At 43.8% G+C, this 22298-nt stretch overlaps 1 protein-coding gene across 1 annotated transcript in view; it reads left to right on the forward strand.

The window, feature by feature from the left end:
• LOC309562437 (haloacid dehalogenase-like hydrolase domain-containing 5) overlaps positions 1 to 20932 on the forward strand; it is a 53191-nt gene extending 32259 nt beyond the window's left edge. The window contains exons 4-8 of the mRNA XM_082266653.1: positions 2673 to 2766; positions 4380 to 4413; positions 5311 to 5485; positions 8395 to 8583; positions 20391 to 20932. Of these exons, the coding sequence (XP_082122779.1) occupies positions 2673 to 2766; positions 4380 to 4413; positions 5311 to 5485; positions 8395 to 8583; positions 20391 to 20796 (898 nt within the window). The 3' untranslated portion in view covers positions 20797 to 20932. The remainder of the gene's footprint in view (positions 1 to 2672; positions 2767 to 4379; positions 4414 to 5310; positions 5486 to 8394; positions 8584 to 20390) is intronic.
• The last annotated feature ends 1366 nt before the right edge of the window (positions 20933 to 22298 follow it).

Consider the following 22298-nt stretch of genomic DNA (forward strand, 5'->3'; position numbering starts at 1 on the left):
TCTCTAAGGTGCCAAAATAAGTGCAGCTGCTACAATGGATCATTCAGGTGCTCATGATCCCACCACCAGTGATGGATGGCCTCTCACCTTATAATTTGACCAGTGTTTCACCACTAGGTCAAAAACGGCTTTATAGTATCCCCAGACAAATGGGTAGACTCGATCCTCTCATTAGGTCCTGAGTGCTCCCTGGTTGCTGCACAGATAATTAGGGTGGCTCTGTCCTTACTGTATTTCCCCAGTCTCCGTCATAAAACAGGAATAAATGGAAAACAAATCTAGTGCTCTCTGTATATAAGGTATTTATTAAATAATCCAAATATTAACTCACATTTGTAGGCACATAAGCTGTGCGGGCTGGATAGGCATTGACTCTGTTTAGGAGACGCAGGAGAAGTTGTGTCCTGTAGCTGGATCTCGCCCGTGGTGTCTCTGCCCCCCAGATGCATATCGTCTGTTGCTGATGGGCTTGTGACTTCCTCAGTAGGGGTCCGAGGTCCTGCCTCTTCGTCACAGCCACTCCAATGTGATATGCTTGTGAGCATTTGTGAGTACCTTTCTTATATAAAATAAAATATATCTTTTTACCAAGGATCATGCACTAGGCCGGTGCGCCCCCTGTCCATTTCTCTTTTTCAGTTGCTCAGACATCCCTAGTCTTGTGATGGCAGCAAGGGGGCATTTATCCGATTCAGCCTGGACGGAGATCCTAGAGTATAAAGCCTTTGGGGCTGACCTTCAAGCACAGGAGAATTGTGTGGAGTTTCTTTCAATGTACTGGGGTGATGCCTGCAGCTAGAAGCATCAGCCCGGTACTATTATTTTATTTTTTGAGCCCACGTTTGGCCTTTTTGTAATAAAAACTGTTGCGGCTCGGCTGATTATTACAAGCAGCGAGAGGGGGACATTGAGGGGATACACACACACACACACACACACACACACACACACTTCCTGAGGCCCTAAAGGTGCCTTATTAAAAAAAAAAAAGAATTAAATTCAAAACAACCAAACTTGGTGTTTTGATTGCTTTTAAGTGCAAAGGAGGGATTTGGGGACCTATAAAACCCAGATCCCTCCATAAATAGTACCTGTCTCTGCCTTTTATTGCCCGTTCACATACGAGCGACGCTACTTCGCACCGCGACCTCCGAGGTCGCGGTGCGAGCAGTGCGCCGCGACCTCCGAGGTCGCGGTGCGAGCAGTGCGCCGCGACCTCGGAGCGGCCGCCACGGACTTCATAACATTAAAGTCTATGGTGGTCGCCTCCTGGTCGCCCCAAAGAAGCTCCGGACCCTTTTTCTAAGTCGGAGCGACTTGTGTCGCTCCTATTAGAACGGGTCCGCAGCTTCCCTATGGGAGGCGACCTGTGAGGCAACCAGGTCGCCTCACAGGTTGCCCTAGTGTGAACCGGGACTTACTGTCACAAGGGATGTTTACACTCCTTGTGACAACAATAAAAGTGAAAATAAATAAAATGTAAAGGGACAGTGAATAAACAAAATGAATAGGAAGGGGGAAAAAAAAAAGTAAAGCGCTCTGCTTGCGTGCAGAAGAGCCCGCACACGAAAATGGTGTTTGAACCACACATGTGCGATCGTTTCAACGAGAGCACAATGATGGCAAAAGGCCACCTCTGGAACTCTAAATGGGTAACCAGTAATTTTTTTTTTTTTTTTAAGCGTCACCCATGGAGATTTTTAGGTAACCTAGTTTTGCACACACTCGTGGAATGAGGACCATTTTAAAGCATGACATGTTAGGTCTCTATTTACTTGGCGTAACATTATCTTTCACACTAAACAAAAAAATTGGGCTAACCTTATTGTGGAGGTGGTGTGTGTGTTTTATTTATGAAAGTGTATTTCTTCCAAAAAAAATTGCATTTCAAGGACCGCTGCGCAAATACCATGTGACATGAAATATTGCAAGGACCGCCATTTTATTCTCTAGGATGTATGTGATGTATGTGTGTTATATGTATGTGTGTGTGTGTGTGTGTGTTGTGTCTAAGTAATTTTCTAGCAAAAAATACAAATTTTAACTTGTAAGCAACAAATGGCAGAAAAAGGCTTGGGCATGCAGGGGTTAATCTAATGTTCCACATTATGCAAAGTATATGCAAGTCTCACTTATTTTATTTGCAGTATAGCTATCTTGCTGCAGGTTACACATGTAATTTGGGACAACCTATTGCTGCAGATACTAGGTACCATTCACTGTGACTCTGTGGGGTCTCTTTTCAAAAATTGTTGCCAGGCATCCCCAGTATTTAACTTTTTTTTTGCTTTACCAGTGAATAACACTCCCGTCCTGTCCCATCCCACAGTGCAATGGGGGATCCATTCAACAGGTTGCTAAGGCCACAACATAGATTGTGGGATAGCGGTGGTCCTCTGCATTAACTTTTGCAAAAAATTTACAAAGGGTGATTGATTTTATCTTATTTTTTATTTATTTTTTTTGTTTCGGGTGTTTGGGCTACTGAAATATAGCACTGATTTTATTTATAACTAAATGTAAAACTGCAGTCAGTATTGCTCAACTTTTTTTTTTTACTTGGTGGGCAGAAGTAAAAGCCATGTTTTGCGTTTAGAAGCAAAAACCAAAATTTATTTTGTATTGGCCTGTGTCATTTTTTATTATTTTTTTTCCCTTAACTAAGAAAACAGTTTAGGGTTTTCGAATCCTATTACGGTTGACTCTGTGTGTGAATCCTATCCATTTCTTGATATGGTGGACCACAAGCGAAGACCTAAAATTTTGGTAGGTATAATCTTAATATTTTATGTAGTTTGCTAGGTTGGAAAATAATGCAGGTTCAGCTTTTTCAAAATTCCAACAGTTTTCACCTGCTTGAAGTGTATAGAAGTCTTAACATGTGCTCTCTACCTGCACTGCAATGTTATGAAATCGAAGTGTTCCAAGCCAGTGATCTCTAAGCTGTGGCCCTTTGTTTACTTTTATCCAGCCAATGGGTCACTAATATTGGGGAACCATTCGTCCCACTGACAGGGCACTATTCCCTCACCTACTGGGCACAGGCACTGTTATATATATAACACTTTTTTTTTTTCCTCCCCACGGTCAACCAAACCTGAGGCTAGGCTTTTTTTACTCCCCACTTACCGATCCAGCCCCTCTGAAGTCTGGAGGACAGTAAACTGACCTTTTTGTTTAGATCGCTTAGAGCAGGGGGCTCAAAATTATCACTGAGAATTACAGAATGCCCCCCCTAAATTATAATAATGGGGGTGGTCCTAGAGTGACAACAGTGCTCCTTCATAGCTAGTACAGTGACCAAGCGTTGTCATCCTCCTCGGACAACACTCCCCCAACTGTGCTGTTAAATTTTTTTTTAATTTTTTTTGCTTCATTAAAAAGCACATTAAATACTGGCTAGACTGGAGTACTATGATGATTTTGTTAAACCAGTTTAATAAGAGTCTTTGCTCATTTTGTGTATTGTGACCTGTGTAATGGTTCATATTCAATGCCGTGTTCTGTCCTGTGTCACTGTGACACACTGATAGCACTAGCTGGAGGGACAAATCTGCAAACCGCTTTAACTATCCTAACTAGTGACCTTTACTTTAGCTCTTGAAGCAACTTATTTAAAAAAGTTAGTGCAAAACATGCCCTTGCTTTCTACCTCGTACAGATGAGTTACTTTTTAGGCTAGCGACTTTAAAGATTTGCCCAGATAAGTGAAGATTGCACATCATGGATTCTAATGGGACACAATGTTCCAGTTCTCCTTAGCACTTAGCAGACCAAATCTTTGATATGTATTAGAACTAATAATCTTTGATATTTAAAGTAAAAGCTAAAGAAGGTATAAATGCTTGCTAGAAATAAAAAAAATCCCTGTTGCGTGCAGTTTTTTTTTTTTTTTTTTTTTTTTTTGTGCTTTTACTGTTTTGGGGCAGCTGTGGTAACTCTTGGTGGATGACCTCAGTGCAAACTGGAGGTTTGCTGTTTTTTTTTTTCTTTTGCAAGCCCCCCCCCCCCCCCTTACCTTCCTTCCTCATCACAAGTTGCTTAAAAAGCCATGGCTGAATTCACTGTGCATTCCTGCAGAGGTGCAATCTTGACCTACTATGAGAATTTATTGCAACTTGTTGCTTGAGTGCATTTTCATGGGGTACCCAGCTATCCTGTAACATGAGCATACCTCTTGGAGGCATGAAAAGCCACAGCCCCCCTCCTTCATTTTTGTTTTCTCCTGAATGATCGGTTTGCTTACAAATAGTGCTTTAAAGCCCATGTGTTTTAGGGGTCGGGGGTTTGCAAAACAAGCTATTTGGGTGGCAACTACTAATTTTATATTCAAGTGCCTTTAACTTTTTCGTTTTCAATTTATTTTTATTTTTTTACAGCCATCCACTGCTGTGGACATGCCGAGAATAGATGGTAATTATCATTTTGCTCACGTTTGCTACAGCAAAGTGGGGGTGTGGTGTGTTTTGTGTCTCTTCCCCTGCACCTCCTATACACCTCTACACAGCACAGAATATTGTGGTTGAGTTTGCAGGAAATAAGAACATAGTGAAAGATCTTTGCATTACCATTCATGCTTGGATCCTCCCGAGTGTGTAGGCGTACAGTGGGGAAAGGGAGAGCAGACTGGCTTACTTTTGGGGAGGGAAAGTGGTGTTTAGAAATTTCTTCATTTCATAAATCTTTAAAAGAAATGTATTTAATCTATCCTCTCTATTTCCTGGTATCTATTTCTTGGTATTTTTTAATTCTTGTTTTTTTTTTTCTCTTCTTCCACAACTCTATTTTCATATCCTTCCAGCCAGAATATTGTTTTTAGGCCTCGTTCACATGAGCATTTGGCAGCTTATGTGTTCTAAAAAAATTACTTTTGCGTTTTTAGGAAGAAGTGACCTATGCGCATGCGTGGGTAAACCCTGATTACCTGAGCACAGCTGTGTACAGCCCTTCAGTTGTCTTGGTGTCTGTACACGGCACATGCGGCGCACTGGGGATTTTATGCCTCTGCACACAGGAGCTGCTGAGTGTCTGGGAGAATGAGGAATTATGTTCAAATGTTGAAATGCTCATCAGAAGGGTTTTCATACCTTCAGTTGACTTTAAAATTTGAATTTTGGTTCACTTGAATAGTGACTGTTATAAGATGGCAATGCAACCCAATTCAAAGGACAACATAGCTGGCAAATGTGACCATAGAGAGCCAATCTGGCAGTAAGCAATCAAGGTTATAGATTAAGCTGGAGAGCCAAAAGCCAGAAAGTAGTGGTCTTGTAGTCACTGCTATAAACTGCTGCTATTCTTGTTTTACAGCTGTGATTCTGTTTGGGGAACCTATCCGATGGGAAACAAATCTTCAGATAATTATTGATGTATTGCTGACAGGGGGTTATCCTGCAAGCCCCCATCGGCCCACCAGTTACCCTCATATTCCATTGCTGGCATGTAATATGGATTTGATGTGGATGGCGGAGGCTCGCTCACCACGGTAGGCACAACCTTTTGTGATGTGTGTGATCTCGAGAGCGCAACAAGTGTCAAAGGAGCTTCCACAGATGAGCCAAGGAGGATGCTATAATAACTTTATTGCTGCAACATTTTGGGGAGTCACAGCCTGCCTCTCCCTCACGACAACAAACCAAATACACAACTCCCATTAATGACCCCCTAAGGGACCACCACCCCCCCCCCCAAACTAGAAATTCTCTATTCTAACATACTGCATGCCACCACAAGTGGCAACTGTATCCACAATTATGAGAGTTCTTAAAGGGTATTGTATAGGGATGCACCGATCCGATATTTGGATCGGATATCGGCGCCGATATGACCATTATAGCTGGATCGGGGGATCAGTGACATTGGCCGATCCGGTTTTTGCTTAGTAACGGCTCAGCCATCCCTTACTTGGTGCAGTAGTAGTATGGGATGGGAGCCGCTACTTCCTGTAGTCCCGGCTCACAGGCGGAGTGATATCAGATGCACTCTGCCTGTGAATGGAGGAGCCGTACACATGAAGCAGTGGCTTTGCTCTGTACTGCAGCCGCTTGCTTTGTGTGTAGCTCTGGATCGGTTCCGGTATCAGTGATTTCACAACGCCAGATATCGGTATCGGGTCCAAAAAAGTTGGATCGGTGCATCCCTAGTATTGTAGATACCCTATGAAATTCTGTCAGGGCGCAGCACCCAAGTTTTATTGCTTGTGCAGATTCATGTACTTGTCAGAGGCAAGTACATGAATCTGTTCATTTCTGCAGCATCCACACTAGACGCACTTTCCTCAGTGCCCTCACTCCTGTCCTACTTTTACTAGGGGTTGGCAGAGCCTAATGGGGAACGAGGGGTCTGCTTTTTGACAGCACACAACAGTGGGTGGATCCATAGCCGATATTCAGTCCAAAGCACTTTTTTTAAATACGCCCACTGTTGTGTGCCACCAAGCAAAAGTAAAGCAGACTTTATGGGTATCCAGTCTTTGTTTCTCATCAGGCTTCGTCCACCCAATGACAAGTTATTTCCCAAATATGGCATTGCAATATTTTGGGTAGTGACATCAGCTTTTGTTTACAAAGGACTCTCCCAGCCGACAGCTAAATGGGACTGGGGATACAGTCCTGTGCAGGAAACTGTCACATACGTGACAGCTTCTCAGCTGATGCACAGCTCACTGTGTGGCCATACCTCCTGTATGCCAGCTCAAAGTTGGTCTTCGTTAACACCAGTTTCTTAATCTGAGAACTGGCCAGTAATTTTAATTTGCCACTGCCAAAGCGACAGATTCTTAAAAGTGGTCATCGTAAGAACTACCTGAATTTACTATGGGTCAGTAATGGTATTGGCTCTGATGCAAATGCCACCATCTTGCTCAGTGAAGTGCAGGCACCTTGCTGTACCTACAAATACATGTAGTTGTCTTTGCGTTACTTTGCCTGGATTTGGCTTTGCGTCCTTACATCAGGCTGTATACAGCCCTCTATCCAAGCTGGGATCAAAGGTTAAATTAACCTTTTTGAAAAAATAAAAGCACATTTGTTCAATTATTCATATTTTTGTTTTTTGTAGGGGTGTGTGTGTGTGTACAGTAAACCCCCGTTATATCACGGTTCAGTTTTTGCGGTCCCGGTATATTGCGTTTTTTTTTCTGTTAGACCTATTAATATTATTTTACTAATTAAATAATTGTTCATTAAATATTTTTGTGTTTTCCATTGCTCTTGCTCTGTCTCTCTCAGTATCTTTTATGTGTTTAAATGTGTTTCTATTGTTTTTAAAAGTGTGTTTAAAGACCTTAAAATGCTTGTGAAAGTTATAAACATGCCTAGGGAGTATTTCTATTTAGCGGATTTCCACTTCACGGGTGGGTCTGGAACGTAACCCCTGTGTTGAAGGGGGGTTTACTGTGTGTGTGTGTGTATATGTATGTATGTGTGTGTGTATATACATATATAATATAATTTTTTTTGAGCCTGTAAAGCATTGCACCAGCGATCAGTTTGGGTGCGGCTGCAGCAATGGGAACATGTAAGCTCCGTCCTAAAAACGGGTGGAAGGTGAACTTGTCCTTTAAGCTTCACACTATGGCTAAATCATTGAAATGTCAACAACTGAAGAGCCTATGGTGAAAATGGCATGGGGTAGGGTTTAATGTTAACCTGGAGTGAGAAAAAAGCCCCGTGTACAGCCCCTACAGCAGGGTCCTTAGACAAGTTTTTAGAGCTTTGCAGGTGCATCAAGGTGCCTTCAACCTAACCAGTAGTACAGTACGATATATGCAATTTGCCTGAAAGGTGCAGTTTGTGTTAAAAGGATGTTTTTATAAGGGGGGGGGAAATATTTATGAAGTTAGAAAACTTGCAAATCTAATGCAGAAAATCTGAATAATCAAACTAAAGGTTTGTAGTGATCCAAGCATCACAAACTACCACAACTTTTAAATCGCAGTTTAAAATCTTGTTATATAAACTTTGTATGAATGGTCAGAATTCAAATACAAGAGGAATTTATTCTTAGCATTGTGAATGAAATGCAGTATCCTAGTATGGTAAAAATTGAATAATTAAAGCTGAAGTTTAGGCATTTTATTGCATAGTTGCATTGGTCCAGCTTGGACTATTTTAGCTATGAATATTACATTCCTGACCGATCCAAAGCTTCTATGGAGTAGGGCTGGGGATCAGACAAACCAGTATAACTATACAACCTCTAGTGGGAAGGGAATTCACCTTAACCCCAGTATGGTTACACTGTATGTGTTCATGAAGAAACTGCTCCCTCTAGTGTCCCATTGAGGTACATCAGCCTGCAGCTGGAAACCAGTGCTTTTATTTTTATTATTTTTTTGCAACCAAATGGCCAAATTTATGGATTTGTTTTTTTTTTTTTTTTTTTTTTTTACAGGTTTGGTCATGGAATATTTATGGTTTGTCTTGAAAGCATTTATAAGAAGATTACAGGAAAGGAGCTGAAGTATGAGGTTTTAATGGGCAAGCCAAGTGAAGTCACTTACCACTATGCAGAATACCTCATCCGGACCAAAGCAGCAGAGATGCAGTGGAATAAGCCTGTCCAAACACTCTATGCTGTTGGGTAATACTCTTTTTTATAGCCATTGTAGGTGCAGTAATGGGTTGGAAATATGTACACACAAGGTCTGATTTTTGTTTGTCATTTTTAGATATTTTTTAATGGGACTTTCATCCAATGCAATTTTTGTTTTTTTGTTTAGGCCTCATTCACATGGTCATAATACGCCTGTGAAAATGCTACTGATCATTGGGCAAGGAACAAAAGTTCCTGCGTAAATGATCAGTATACGAGTTTGTTTTTTATTTATTTTTTCTGTTTAAAAAAAAAAAAAAATGCTCCCTCCTATACAGATGTATGGAATACATCTGACAATAAGTACCTGACAATAAGTATCTTATTGTCAGGTAAAACCTGAAAAATCCCTGCATTCACATTTAATACAGAAAGTGACCCTTTTTACCTTTAAAAATGCAAATCCTAATCCTATCGACCAGCCATAACTGTGCTATTAATGTGCTAGTGCTGCCATGGTAATCGGGAGAGAATATAAACCTTAAAGAAAACCTATGCTCTGAGAAATGCAGGGATGGCCATTCACGACTGCCTCCAAAAAAAAATCTAGTTGTCTGATCTTCCAAGTCACTGACCTGGAACAAGCACGCAACAAGTAGAGTAAGAATGAAATTGAAAGTCTGGGTCAGTACATTAGAATTATGAATTGGAAAGCATGATAGCCAGGAAACTAGCGCCTTTTTTTTTTTTTTTTTTTTTTTTTTTTTGTGTAGGGAAGGGAAACCAATTCAGGAAATCTGTTTAAAAATTGAATATTCTCAGTTGAGTGCTGTCCTTGTTCCCCTCCGCCACCCCCATTAGTCGATTTTTAATCCTTTCCTGTACAATTTACACTGCAGGAAATGAGGGAGAACACAGACCCTATGTGGCAAAGGCTGCAACCTTTTCCAACCTGGTTTGCAACCCAAAGCAAAAACTATTTCAATGGCATAAACAACAACTTACCCTAGCGCCATCGCACTGTGAGGAGATAAAGAGCTAAGTGTCGGTGCTCAGGCTGAACGTCCAAACCAAATGTAATATGAATAAAGCCGACACACACGAAAAAGGCTTCTTCCAAGTAAAATTCTTCCAGCATGGATAGCGGTGACATGACAAATGCTGACGCGTTTTGTCTTTACGCCTTCATCATTGCTATGATGAAGGCATAAAGCCGAAACGCGTCAGAATTTGTCATGTCACCGCTATCCATGCTGGAATGAAGAATTTTACTTGGAAGAAGCCTTTTTCGTGTGTCGGCTTTATTCATATTACAAAGCAAAAACTGGCTGTATTTTAAACCTAATTACTAAAATAATTTGCATTTTCTCTATCCATCGACAGGCGCAGCCTCATCTCCATGAGCTGAGTGGGTTTATGCTCCTCCCATCAGGAGTAGTCTAGGCAGGAAAATTTGAATACACACGCCCAGGGGAATGTCCTTCCAGGCATAAACCCCCCCCCCACTGCACAATCCAGCACATCAGTTTTTCTGCCTAGAGAAGGCGTAGACCTAGGTTTCCTGCTGAGACTCCAGTCTCCTTCTTTTTTTTATTTTTAGACTATTTTCTTTTATTTCTCTTTACTCCTTTGCTAGCTAGTGTTCAGGAAAATATTTCCTGGTGATCTACAAGCAACGATGCTGGCTGGGGCTTCATACTGGATAATCTAGATCCTTATGGTCCCCCCCCCCCCCCCACATCTGGCCTACAAGCGTGAGCAGGTTATATTTCCGACCTAGGCCTAGCCCCTACGGTGCCCCCTTGTCCGGAGGGGGACGAACCTGCGAGGGGATGCCTCACCGGGACACAACGACCTGGAACGCCCTGAGTCGCACCCTACCAATCGGATGGCAGCACCCCCACTTCGGGTGGAAGGCAGTCTGCCCGGAGTGGAGCCCATCCGGTCCATGGTATGGTGGGTAAATGTGCCCCCCTTGCCCCTGTTGGCCTTGGGGGGGGGGGGGGGTGATGTGGGCCCTCCCCTGGGGATAATGGGATTTGTGCCTCCCAATGGATCCTCCTGGTCTGCCCGGTCTGTGTCTCCTTCCCTGTCACTGCGGGGGCTGTGTGTCTGGAGTGCTCTAGCGCTCGAGGTGGGGGGGGGTTTGACATGGTACCTTGGGGTTGCTGGTCCCTGTTGTGGTTCCTGAGGCCTTCATGTGTTGGTCCCTAACCACATGGTGCGCCGTGTCTTGGGTATGGGCTATGAATTTTTTTTCCCCATAGACTTGTATAGGGCAGCCATTTTCCCTGCAGCTTCCTATGTTTTGAATCCATCTTTGTGTAGCTATACTTGGCAGTGTATCCCTATCAGGCGACATCACTTCCTGTGTGGACATTTCCTTCTGCTGAGCTGAGGTCACGTCCTGCTTCTCTCTCCATGCTGTGGAAGATTCAGGAGGCTGTGTGTCTTGGGTGGTAAAGTATTGAGGTTCCCAGCGGGCATATCTGTGCATTTTCTGCTATCAGTTTGATTTAAAGGGGCTCCCTGCAGACCGCTGCGATCGGTGGTGGATACTGCGATCGGCGTTCCTAAAGCTGCAGTACTCCATTTTTGTGCAATTTGAACTATGGATTTCCAAACTGGACTTTGACCCTCAGACCCACTATGCGACTCCGGGACAGTCCGGTTCGCAGTCCCTGGCTGCGATTTCAGCTGCCCTGAAAAGCCTGGCGACTAAAATTGATTTAGTCATGAAAAAGGTTGATGGCTGTAAACGGCCGCTGCCTTCTCCATCTGTGGAGGTGTCCTCTGATTCAGAGGCTGATGTGGTTGCTCCGAATGCTCCCCTTCCTGAGGGGTTGCCATCCTCCCAGTCAGATGGTGAAGAGGACCTGTCTTCAGCTGCAGCGTGGGAACGCGCTTTGGTGGAAGCCCAGATTATTTCAGTGCGGGATACTTTAAAATTGGGTGATGTGCCCACGCCGGCAGGGACGCGGGTGGCTTTTTGCTCCCAGAAGTCTCCAAAAGCTGACCGGGTTTTCCCTTGTCCCGATACTTTTCACGATATTGTGAATGAGCAATGGTGGCGCATTAAGCACAAGTTAGTGGTGCCAAAACTATTTAGACGCCGGTATCCTTTTGCTGAAAAGGTTTCCAACTGTTGGATGGTCCCACCTAAAGTGGACCATCCTGTTACAAGAGTAGATTTTTTTAATCTTGAGCCTGTGGAGGATTCCCCAGTTTTTACGGATCCAGTGAACAGGCGGGTGAAATCCCTTTCCCACCCACCATCTTCACGTGCTGGCGGGTTCCATTTTAAAACCGTTTTTTGCGTCTGTGCTGGTCTCTGACGGTGACAGAATGGATTAGGGGTTTGCAGGTGTCTTTGGACCGAAGACTGTTCCTGAGACTATTCCTCCCGAAGAGCTGGAACTGTTGAACCAGGTGATCCAGGCTCTGGTGTTCTGTGTGATGCGCCTATGGCTGCGGCTCCTCTGGTGGCCAGGGTCTCGGCCGTGGGCATTGTTTTTAGGATGCATGGTCTGGTTAAAGAGCTGGTCGGCTGACCTAGCTTCTAAAAAAAGCCTTAGCTAATCTCCCCTTTCTGGGAGACAGATTGTTGAACAAGGGCCTGACTGGTGGGAAGAGTACTCTTGTTCCTCAATCCTCCAAGGGTAAGACACCCCGTCCTAAGCGGGGTCCCATCTTTTCTGTTCATAAAAGTTTTTTGGTGCCTCCAGGGTGCAAGAAAACTTCTGGAGGTGCTAAGAAACCCTGGGGCATGTCCAAGGTCAGTCCAGTGTGGCAGACAAGTCCTCTTCAGCATGAAGGGGCGCCCTCGCTAGGCTCAGGTGTGAGGGGGACGTCTGCGCTTCTTTCAGGAGCCCTGGACTTCCTTCATTTAGGACTATTGGGTTCGCAAACTGGTTTGTTCCGGGTACAAGATCGAATTCTGGTCCCGGCCAGGGGACAGGTTTTTTTCAGTCAAATCTTCATCTGTCTCCGGAGCGTTTGTAGGATCTGCGAGAGGCTGTGCGAGATCTCCTGGCTCAAGGGGTGATTGTGCCAGTTCCCCAACAGGAACGCTCTCAAGGTTTCTATTCAAACCTGCTCACCGTGCCCAGAAAGGAGAGCAAGGTGCGTCCAATCCTGGACCTCAAGGCTCTGAACCGCTGTGTGGAGTCCATTCGGTCGGTGGTGGCATCAAATCAGGGGGGATTTTCTGGCTTGCATCGATCTCAAAGATGCGTATCTCCACGTCCCCATATTGGAGGGACATAAGCGATTGCTTCCTGGTGGCAGAGGAGCACTTTCAATTTGTGGCATTACCCTTTGGTCTCGCATCGGCTCCCAGAGTTTTTTTTAACCAAGGTCCTAGCCCCTGTGCTGGCCTTGTTGCATCGATGAGATCTCTCCATTGTGGGGTATCTGGACGATCTCCTATTGCGAGCAGTTTCCCATTTGGATCTGCTGGAAAACATCTCCATCACAATTCGGACCCTTCAGGACTCTTGTGGACGATCAATGTCACTAAATCTGCCCTGACTCTGTCTGTGCGGGTCACCTATCTGTGGCTGATCCTCGACTCTGCTCTGGAGAGGGTCTTCCTTCCCTTGGACAAGCTTCAGAAGTTGCAAAGGGCGGTCCAATTGCTGATGGAGTCCAATCAGTCCTCCTTGCGGGCTTGCATGAGGGCCCTGGGTCTGATGTTCTCAACTTTCAAAGCAGTCCCGTTTGCTCAGTCTCACACGAGACAGCTGCAGAAAGAGATTCTGACAAAATGGAACAGAGATCCTTGGTCCTTAGACCTGAAGATTCGGTTGAGCCATCTCACAAAGTCGGCTCTTGGTGGCTCCAGTCACCTGTCCTGTGCCATGGCAAGTCCTTCCTGCCGGTATTTTGGACGGTGTTCACCACGGACACCAACCTATCAGGCTGGGGTGGAGTGCTGGGGAAGCTCTGTGCTCAGGGGACTTGGGAGTTGGAAGAGTGTTCCTTGCTGATCAATATTCTGGAGCTGAGAGCGATTAAGCTTTGCCTGTTTCACTGGACGAGTCGGCTACACGACTTTCTGGTTTGGGTCAAGTCGGACAATGCCACGGCCGTGGCTTACATCAATCATCAAGGGGGCACCAGGAGTGCCCTGGCGGCCAAGGAGGTGGCCGAGATTCTGGTATGGGCGGGACACAATGTTCCGGCTCTTCAGTCCACATCCCGTTTTGTGGAGACTTGGCAAGCGGATTACCTGAGAAGTCAGGTGTTGGCTTAGGGGAGTGGTCCCTGCATCTGGAGGTTTTTCCATCTCTTGTGTGTCCAGTAGGGGACCCCGGCCGTGGATCTGTTTGCGTCTCGCCTCAACAGGAAAGTTCAGAGGTTTGTGGCCAGGTCTCGGGATCCTCTTGCTGACGTGGGGGCGATGGAGGGCATTCTGGTGGCACCAGACTGGCCTCAGGTCTTGGTAAGCAGAGCTGGTAAAAATGGTCGTGGATCCTCCATGATGTCTTCCTTTGCGGGAAGATGTGCTATCTCAGGGACTGATCTTCCATCCTGCTTTACGGTCGCTGGCTTTAACAGCCTGGCTTTTGAAAGCAAGGTGTTGAGGGATAGAGGTCTTTCTGATTCGGTGATTCCTACCCTTTTGAACTCCAGGAAGTTGACATCTAGGAAGATCTATCATGGTACGTGGAAATCATACATTCCTTAGTGTGAATCGCTGCAGCTGCACCCTCATTTGTTTTCTATAGCTGGGGTTTGGCCTTTTTACAAAAATGGGTTGAGCAGTGCTTGGCATTGGGTACTATCAAGGGCCAGGTTTCAACCTTGGCTATTTACTTCCAACGTCCATTGGCTACTCATGGTTTGACTCACACCTTCGTTCAGGGGATGCGTCCTCTGGCCACTCCGAGAAGATCCCCCCCCCCCTTTACCGCCATAGGATCTTAATCTGTTTTTGTTCTTCAAAAGCCTCCTTTTGAGAATATTATGGAGATTTCTCTGCTTTCCTTGTCGCAGAAGGTTGCCTCCCTAGTGGCTATCGCTTCTGCCCACAGAGTCTCTGAGTTGGCGGCGTTGTCCGGTCGTTCCCCTTATTTGGTGGTCCACAGGGATAAAGTGGTCCTCCGACCTAATCCGTCCTTTCTTCCTAAGGTGGTGTCGGATTTTCACCTGAATGCAGGCGTGTTGCCTTCCTTCTGTCCTAAGCCTAAATATCCCAAAGAAGATGCCTTTCACTCTCTCGATGTGGTTTGGGCGATGAGGGTTTATCTGACGGTTACTGAGTCCTTCAGGAAGTCGGATTCTTTGTCCTTCCGGACGGTCCTCGCAAAGGTTTGGCTGCGTCGCTGCTACCATTTTGAGATGGATCAGGCAGACGGTTGTTTAGGCTTATTCAATCAAAGGGTCTGGTTCCTCCTTTCCCTGTGAAGGCGCATTCTACAAGAGCGCTGAGTGCCTTTTGGGCTTTTTCACCATCAGGCCTCTGTTACAAGTAAGTTTGTAAGGCAGCGACTTGGTCGTCTGTGCACACCTTTACCAAATTTACAAGGTGGATTTGTTGGCTTCTTCGGATGCCTCCTTTTTGCCGCAAGGTTTTGTAGGCTGCTGTTTCATAAGAGAATGTTTGTTTGTTTGTACTTCTCTTCAGGGTCTTTTATCTGGGTGAGCTTATTTTGTTTGGTTGAGCTCCATGTGTTGCAGAGTGCGATCACTGGGTGCAGCGGAGTCCATTCAGATCAGACATTGTGGAGTAAACAGGACCTGGCTTCTTTTTTGGAACATAACACAGAGAGCAAAATATCACCTCATTGTAATAAGAACAACAGACAGGAAGAAGTAACCAACAAGTACAGTGCAGTGTACAGGAAATACACATCATAGAAAATGCATAGCATATCACTTAGCATTAGCGACATCTACTGTCCTATTTGTGAACTGCAGTTTATCGGATAAGCTATAAGCTGTTGTATCTCCAACACCCCTTCTCAACAGCTAAGGCTTAGTCTATTAAACCCATCTTCTTTGTAAGCCTTGAGTGTCTTTCAGCGGTCAGAGGCTTTGTAAGGATATCTGCTGTCATATCCTCGGTTGGACAATAAAGTAACTCAAGAAGACCTTGCTCTTGAAGATCCCTAAGAAAGTGGAACTTCACATCAATGTGCTTGGTTCTTGAATTAACTCCTTCCGTGCGCGCAAGTGCGAGGCATCCTTGATTGTCCTCATAGATTTCTGTTGGTCCCAACTGTGGTAGACCCAAATCTATTAATAGCTGTCTCAGCCATATAACTTCTTGGCTTGCCTGCGCGGCAGCAACATATTCTGCTTCAGTAGAGGACAGTGAAACAGAGTTGCTTTTTACTAGTCCAACTGATGGCACCTCCTGACAGAAAAAATAAGTATCCAGTGGTAGATTTCCTGTCGCTGGTGTCTCCTGCCCAGTCAGTATCCACATATCCTGTTAAGGTGCTTTCATCGCTTGCTGGTAACTTTAACTTGTAGTGCGAAGTCCCTTTAAGGTAGCGAATGATTCGCTTTACAGCATTCCAGTCCTTTTGACTTGGCATTGAAACCTTTCTGCATAGGATTCCAACAGTTGCTGCAATGTCCGGCCTTGTAGCAGTGGTAAGATACAGCAATTTCCCTATTGCCTTCCTGTATTGAGTATTAGTAGGTAATGGGTTATCTTGGCAATTTATCTCCTTTAGGTAGTTGGTTTCCATAGGAGACTTTACTGGTTTGGCGTCTTCCATTCCAAATGTTTCAATTATTTCTTGTATTTTGTGTCTTTGGTTCAGAAGAAAGCTGCCATCTTCCTCTCTATCGATCTGGGTGCCGAGGTAATTCTTTATGTTGCCAAGATCTTTGGTGTTGAAGTTCTGATTTAGTTTTTCTAGTATTTCTGCTTCATTGCCTTCTTGCTCAAAGCAAATCAGGATATCATCCACATAAATAAGCATACAGACCCATCTGTTTGCCAATTTCTTTGTGTACAAGCAGGGGTCTGCTTTACTCCTCAGAAAGTTTTGATGTGTAAGCACTTCATTTATTTTTATATTCCACGCTCTGGCTGCTTGCTTTAGTCCATATATACTCCTGCGAAGTTTGCAAACTAGGTCTGGCCTTTGTTCATCTTTGAACCCAGGTGGCTGTTCCATGTAAATTTCTTCCGTTAGCTCGCCATGTAGAAGCGCGGTTTTCACATCAAAATGTTTCACTTGCATTTTCCTTGTGACGGCTACTGTCAGTAAAGTCCGTATTGTAGTGTGCTTGACTACTGGTGCAAATGTCTCGTCATAGTCCTCTCCATATTTTTGAGAAAAGCCCTTGGCTACTAGCCTTGCTTTGTATCGCTCAATTGTGCCATCTGCATTGTATTTCACTTTAAAAGTCCATTTACAGCCTATGGCTTTCCTTCCGGGTGGTAGTTCTGTAAGTGTCCATGTTTTTTGTGTCATGCATGGATTTTATCTCTTCATCAGCAGCCTTTATCCATTTACTTGCTTCTTGTTCTGAAAGCTGAGATATGTCTTCCCAGGTTGCAGGTTCATTGATACTGGCAGTACTTGCTTTGTATGAGAGACGTACAGGTGGTTTACCTTTGTTTTCTCTTGTTGAACGTCTCGGTTTTGTGTCTGAGCCTTCTTGTGTCTGCTCTTCAGTACTGGTAGAGTCTGCACTCACTTCAACTGTTTGTTCAGAAGTTAGAGAGATGGGCTGGTCAATGTCAGTTTTCCCTTCCATTCTTGCTTCTACTGTTGTCATTACATTGTCTCTTAAATCTTCAACAAAAGTTATGCTGTTGCTAATGGTAACCTTGTCTGTTTTGGTATCAAGGATTCTGTAACCTTTGACATTGTCACTGTATCCAACAAAGATACCTTCAAATGCTCTGTTTTGGAGTTTGGTGCGTTTTTCTTCAGGTATGTAGATGAATGCTTTGCATCCAAAAACTCTTGGTGTTTTACATTTGGCTTCTCATTGTGCCAAAGTTCATATGGAGTTTTCTCTATTGTTCTGGAAAGAAGTCTGTTCTGCAAATATGTAGCTGCCATAGCTGCTTCACCCCAGTATTTTTGTGGTAGTCCAGAGTCTGTCAGCATATATCTGATCATTTGAGTCAGAGTTCTGTTCTTTTTCAGCTACTCCATTTTGTTCTGGTGTATATGGGACTGTCTTTTGATGATCTATTCCATTCTGTTTTAAGTACTCCTGTATCTTATATCCTGTGAATTCACCTCCATTGTCACTCCGAAGTATGAGAGGCTTCCTCTGAAACCTGTTACTGGTCTTTTTTATATAGTCTTGTAATTTGTCAAAAACTTCACTCTTGTGTTGCATTAGGTAGGTGACTGTGTATCTTGAATAGTCATCTATGAAAGTCACTATGTACCTTTTGCCTCCAGGTGTAGGTGGGTTTAGGGGACCACATACGTCACTGTGAACTAAGTCAAGTGGTCTTGAAGCTCTCTTCTGACTGACTTTAGGAAGTGTTGCTCTTGTAGCTTTGGATTTAATGCAACATTCACACTTAACAGTAACTAGACAAGGGGATATTGTTAGATCCCTTGTCAGATTCTCCTCTGTAGTTCCTGTATGCATTCTGGGTGTCTGTGACCTAGACGTCTGTGCCATATATGTATACAGTCATTGTGCTTGTGTGTACATAGTCTCACCTTTTCCTTCACTGTGTCGAGGTGATATAGGTGATCATCCAGCTTGGCACTTGCTACTGTCTGGTTGCCATTTAGGATTGAACACTTGTCCCCTTGGAATTTTACAGTGAGTCCTCTGGCTGTTAGACGCTTCACAGATAAAAGTCCTCCTTCTAGATTAGGAACATAAAGCATATCTTTCACTGGTATGGCTAGATTGTGTCCCGCATCATCAGGGCATACAAGGGTTCCATGCCCATATCCTTCTGCATGTATTTTGCTTCCATCTGCAAGATAAATAATTTCTTTGTTGTTCAGATCAAGTTCTGTGAAAAAAACTTCTATCACTCGTCATGTGACTGGTTGCCCCCGAATCGATGCACCAGCCTTGACATTTATTGTTGCCTGTCGCTTTAAATGTGGCATTCCAGTTTCCTTCCCATGGATCATTGATTGTGGCTTTGACCTTTTGTTTAGCATAAGACGGATGCTCTCTTCTTTGCTCTGCTTTCCATATAGTACAGTCTTTCTTTGTGTCCCTGTTTATGACATCTGAAACACACACTGGTCTCTTTTCTGTGTAACCTTGCGTCTGTAGCTTTAAGAGCGGTTCTGGTGTCGGTTTCTGTGGAGTCATGCACTAATTCTTTTCTTCTCTGATACTCATCTATAAGCCTGGTTTTTACAAATGATAGTGTCAGATCTGTCTCAGGACGTGTCTCCAGTGCATTGATCAGTGCAGTATATGTTTCGGGCAAACTGCATAACAACATGGCTGCAGCGTGGCTGTCTGTTATATTGTCCCCGATTTGATCTGAGTTGTGCAATCACTTCCAGCATTGCATTTATATGCGCCTGCATGTCCTGTTCTCTGCTAAGTCTCATTTTGTAAAGTTTCCGCAGTAGAGTTTCCGCAGTAGAAACAGCTTGCTGTTTAAACTGGATCTTTCATGCAGTCTTCTTAGGACATCCCACATGCCTTTAGCTGTGTCCTCATGGCTTATATGGCTGATCATCCTCCACTAGTAAGCTTATGGTGGCCCGTGCCTGTCTGTTTTTCTTGTCCCAGTCCTGATTATTGTCCTGTGGCCTCTCTGTAGTGGTAATCTCCCACAAGTCATCTCTAGATAATAGCATTTCCACTTTAAACTTCCATAGCTGATAATTGTCATTGTTCAGCTTGGCCACTGAGAGTTTAAGTTCTGAGTTTCCGGCCATTTTTCCCTCCTTTTATATATAAACAGTCTTACTTGTCTATAGGAGATGTCACTGGAAACCTTCCTTATGTCGATCTCCGCATCAGTCACACTGTCTCCCGTTCAAGGCTTTGTTCTGCCTGGGCTGCACCTGGTCATAAGACTTTATTCCGGATCCTGGGCCCATAACCTGTTGCAGAGTGCGATCACTGGGTGCAGCGGAGTCCATTCAGATCAGACATTGTGGAGTAAACGGGAACTGGCTTCTTTTATTGGAACATAACACAGAGGGCAAAATATATCGCCTCATTGTAATAAGAACAACAGACAGGAAGAAGTAACCAACAAGTGCAGTGTACAGGAAATACACATCATAGAAAATGCATAGCATATCACTTAGCATTAGCGACATCTACTGTCCTATTTGTGAACTGCAGTTTATCGGATCCGCTATAAGCTGTTGTATCTCCAACACCATGTTGCCCGGTTGGCTACGTTTTTAGCCTTTTGGAGTTAACGTTACTGTCTGGTTGGGTTTTCCCATCCCTCGTGCCTATACTGCTTTGGGGCGTCCCACTCCGCGTCTGTCGATTGGACGATAGAGAAAATAAGATTTTTATAAGATCTTACCGTAAAATCTTTTTCTCTAAAGTCCATTGACAGACGCAGCACCCGCCCCTCTGTTTTAGGGTTGGTTCGGTTGTCTTCACTGCTTTTAAACGAAAACTGATGTGCTTAGTTGTGCAGTGGGGGTTTATGCCTGGAGGGACAGCCTCCTGGGCGTGTATATTCATATTTTCCTGCCTTGACTTCTTCTGCTGACGGGAGGAGCATAAACCCATTAAGCTCATGGAAATGAGGCTGAGTCTGTCGATTTGGATATCGGAGAGAAAAATTTTACGGTAAGATCTTACAAAAATCTTTTTTTTAAAGCCCCATGTTTACCTGCTCTTCTCAAAAGTACAGCTGTGCTATTGCAGTCAGTCTACATCTCTGGGTAATGTATGCCCTGTTTCTCATTTTACAGGGATAACCTAATGACCGATATCTATGGTGCTAATCACTACAACCGCTACCTTCAAGAGAGAAATTCTAGGAAAGGCTCAAAGACTCTTGTGCAGGCCGGTTCTGGAGCCCGAGTTGCAACGGTTTCTCAGGATGTGGAGGCAACATGGGAAAGTGAGCTGTCTTGTCCCAGTGCCGCTCACTGTAAGTCTGTTCTGGTTTGCACTGGAATCTACAACCCTCACGCTGAAGTGCCTGCTGACCCCACACAGTCAGTTACTGAAACAGTATTTCATGGTCACCGGGATTTCAGGATTGATCCAGCTTTGGTAGAACCTGGCCATGTTGTTCCTGATGTGAATGCTGCAGTTGACCTGATCTTCCAACTAGAAAAGTTTTTGCCAACCAGTGATAACGGGACAAGCTAGAGCTTTTTATATAATATATATATGTAAAACACTATCAGGATATTCTCCTCTAACCTCAAACACATTTTTTGATGTTCATTAGTTTTACTGCACTTTACTGTTCGCCCTTTTTTTTTTTTTTATTTTCTCAATTTTAATTCTATGATCTTTAAGGCCTATAAAATGTGTGCTTTTAACATTTTCAAATGATCTATCCTATATTTATATTTTTCATTTGAAATTTTTATTCCCCCCCCCCCCCCCAAAACCAAAGTAGCTTCCCTCCTTTTTCTTGTGGGGGTTTGTGACTTTTTTTCATATTTTTGTTTAGAACACATTTTTTTCTTTTTTTATTTGACTGTGTTTTTATTCACAAATTGCTCACCTGGTGCCTATTAACTAATCCATAGTCCCCTTTGTACCGTCAAAGGTGGTATTTAAATATTTTCTCATTAAAATAAGCTATTGTTCCCCCTGCTCCTTTTGATAACCATTTGTTTTTGGTATAAAGGGCCGTACACACTTGACGAAAATCGGACTAAATATCCTCCGATTTTTCTCTGTCTTCTCAGCATTCATTACCGTTTTTAGTCGACAGTGCATAAATGTTCATGAAATTTCTCGTCCGATTTTTTTTTTTTTTTTTCTTTTTTTGGCACATTTGTTCCTAGACTTCTTGGTTGTCAGCAACTTCAGATCATGCGCGGTCTTTCGTATCCGATTTTTCACGGACGTACTGCATACACATTAAACGAAAATCGGTCGTCTGGGGACAGACAAAAAAATTTGTGTTTGTCCCTCTGGTTTTTTTTTTTTTTTGTTGAAAATGTGGGCATCGGCTGCTGAAAGTTGTGTACACACTAGGCGAAAATCGGACGATTTCACATCGGGCGGGAATTTTCGGCAGATTTTCTACTAGTGTGTACCCTGCTTAAGTTTTAGGCTGTTATCTAGACTTCACTATCACAGGAGTCTGTGATCTGGAACAAGAATAGAGTACAGAAGTTTAGATGCCACTGGCTGCATGCTCGTTTCAGGTCTGTGACTCTAGATGCTGAAATGTGGATGACTGCAACTTTAAAAAATGGTTATCAATGGCAGTTCCCAGTTTTTCATTTTTTTTTTTCTTCAGAATTTAACATTATAAATGGTAGCAGAAAGCACTGAACATTTATCCTGGTTGAAGAAAGAACTGCTGCAACACACGGTGGTGACTTGGCCATTTCTAAGCATTTTGTTATGCAATCTCTGCTGAAGGAGAGGGTCAGCCTGTCTGATGCTCTTCAGCAGAGGTTACATGATCACAAACCCAGGTGGCTTTAGTCATGTGAACACCTGAAATGGTTTCTTTGAGTGGTGGTTCTGCAGCCAGGCTTGGCATTCTGTGCCTTTTTCTTACTGTTTGATATCTAAGTTTAGAGGTACATGACCATTTTATTAAGAGATTACACCACTGCTGGAATTTGGTAGCATCTTTTAGAGATCATTTGCACATGACTGGAACATTTCGGTCATGAGGAATT

Source organism: Pelophylax lessonae (assembly GCF_965119305.1).
Source record: "Pelophylax lessonae genome assembly, chromosome: 8".
Classification (NCBI taxonomy): domain Eukaryota; kingdom Metazoa; phylum Chordata; class Amphibia; order Anura; family Ranidae; genus Pelophylax; species Pelophylax lessonae.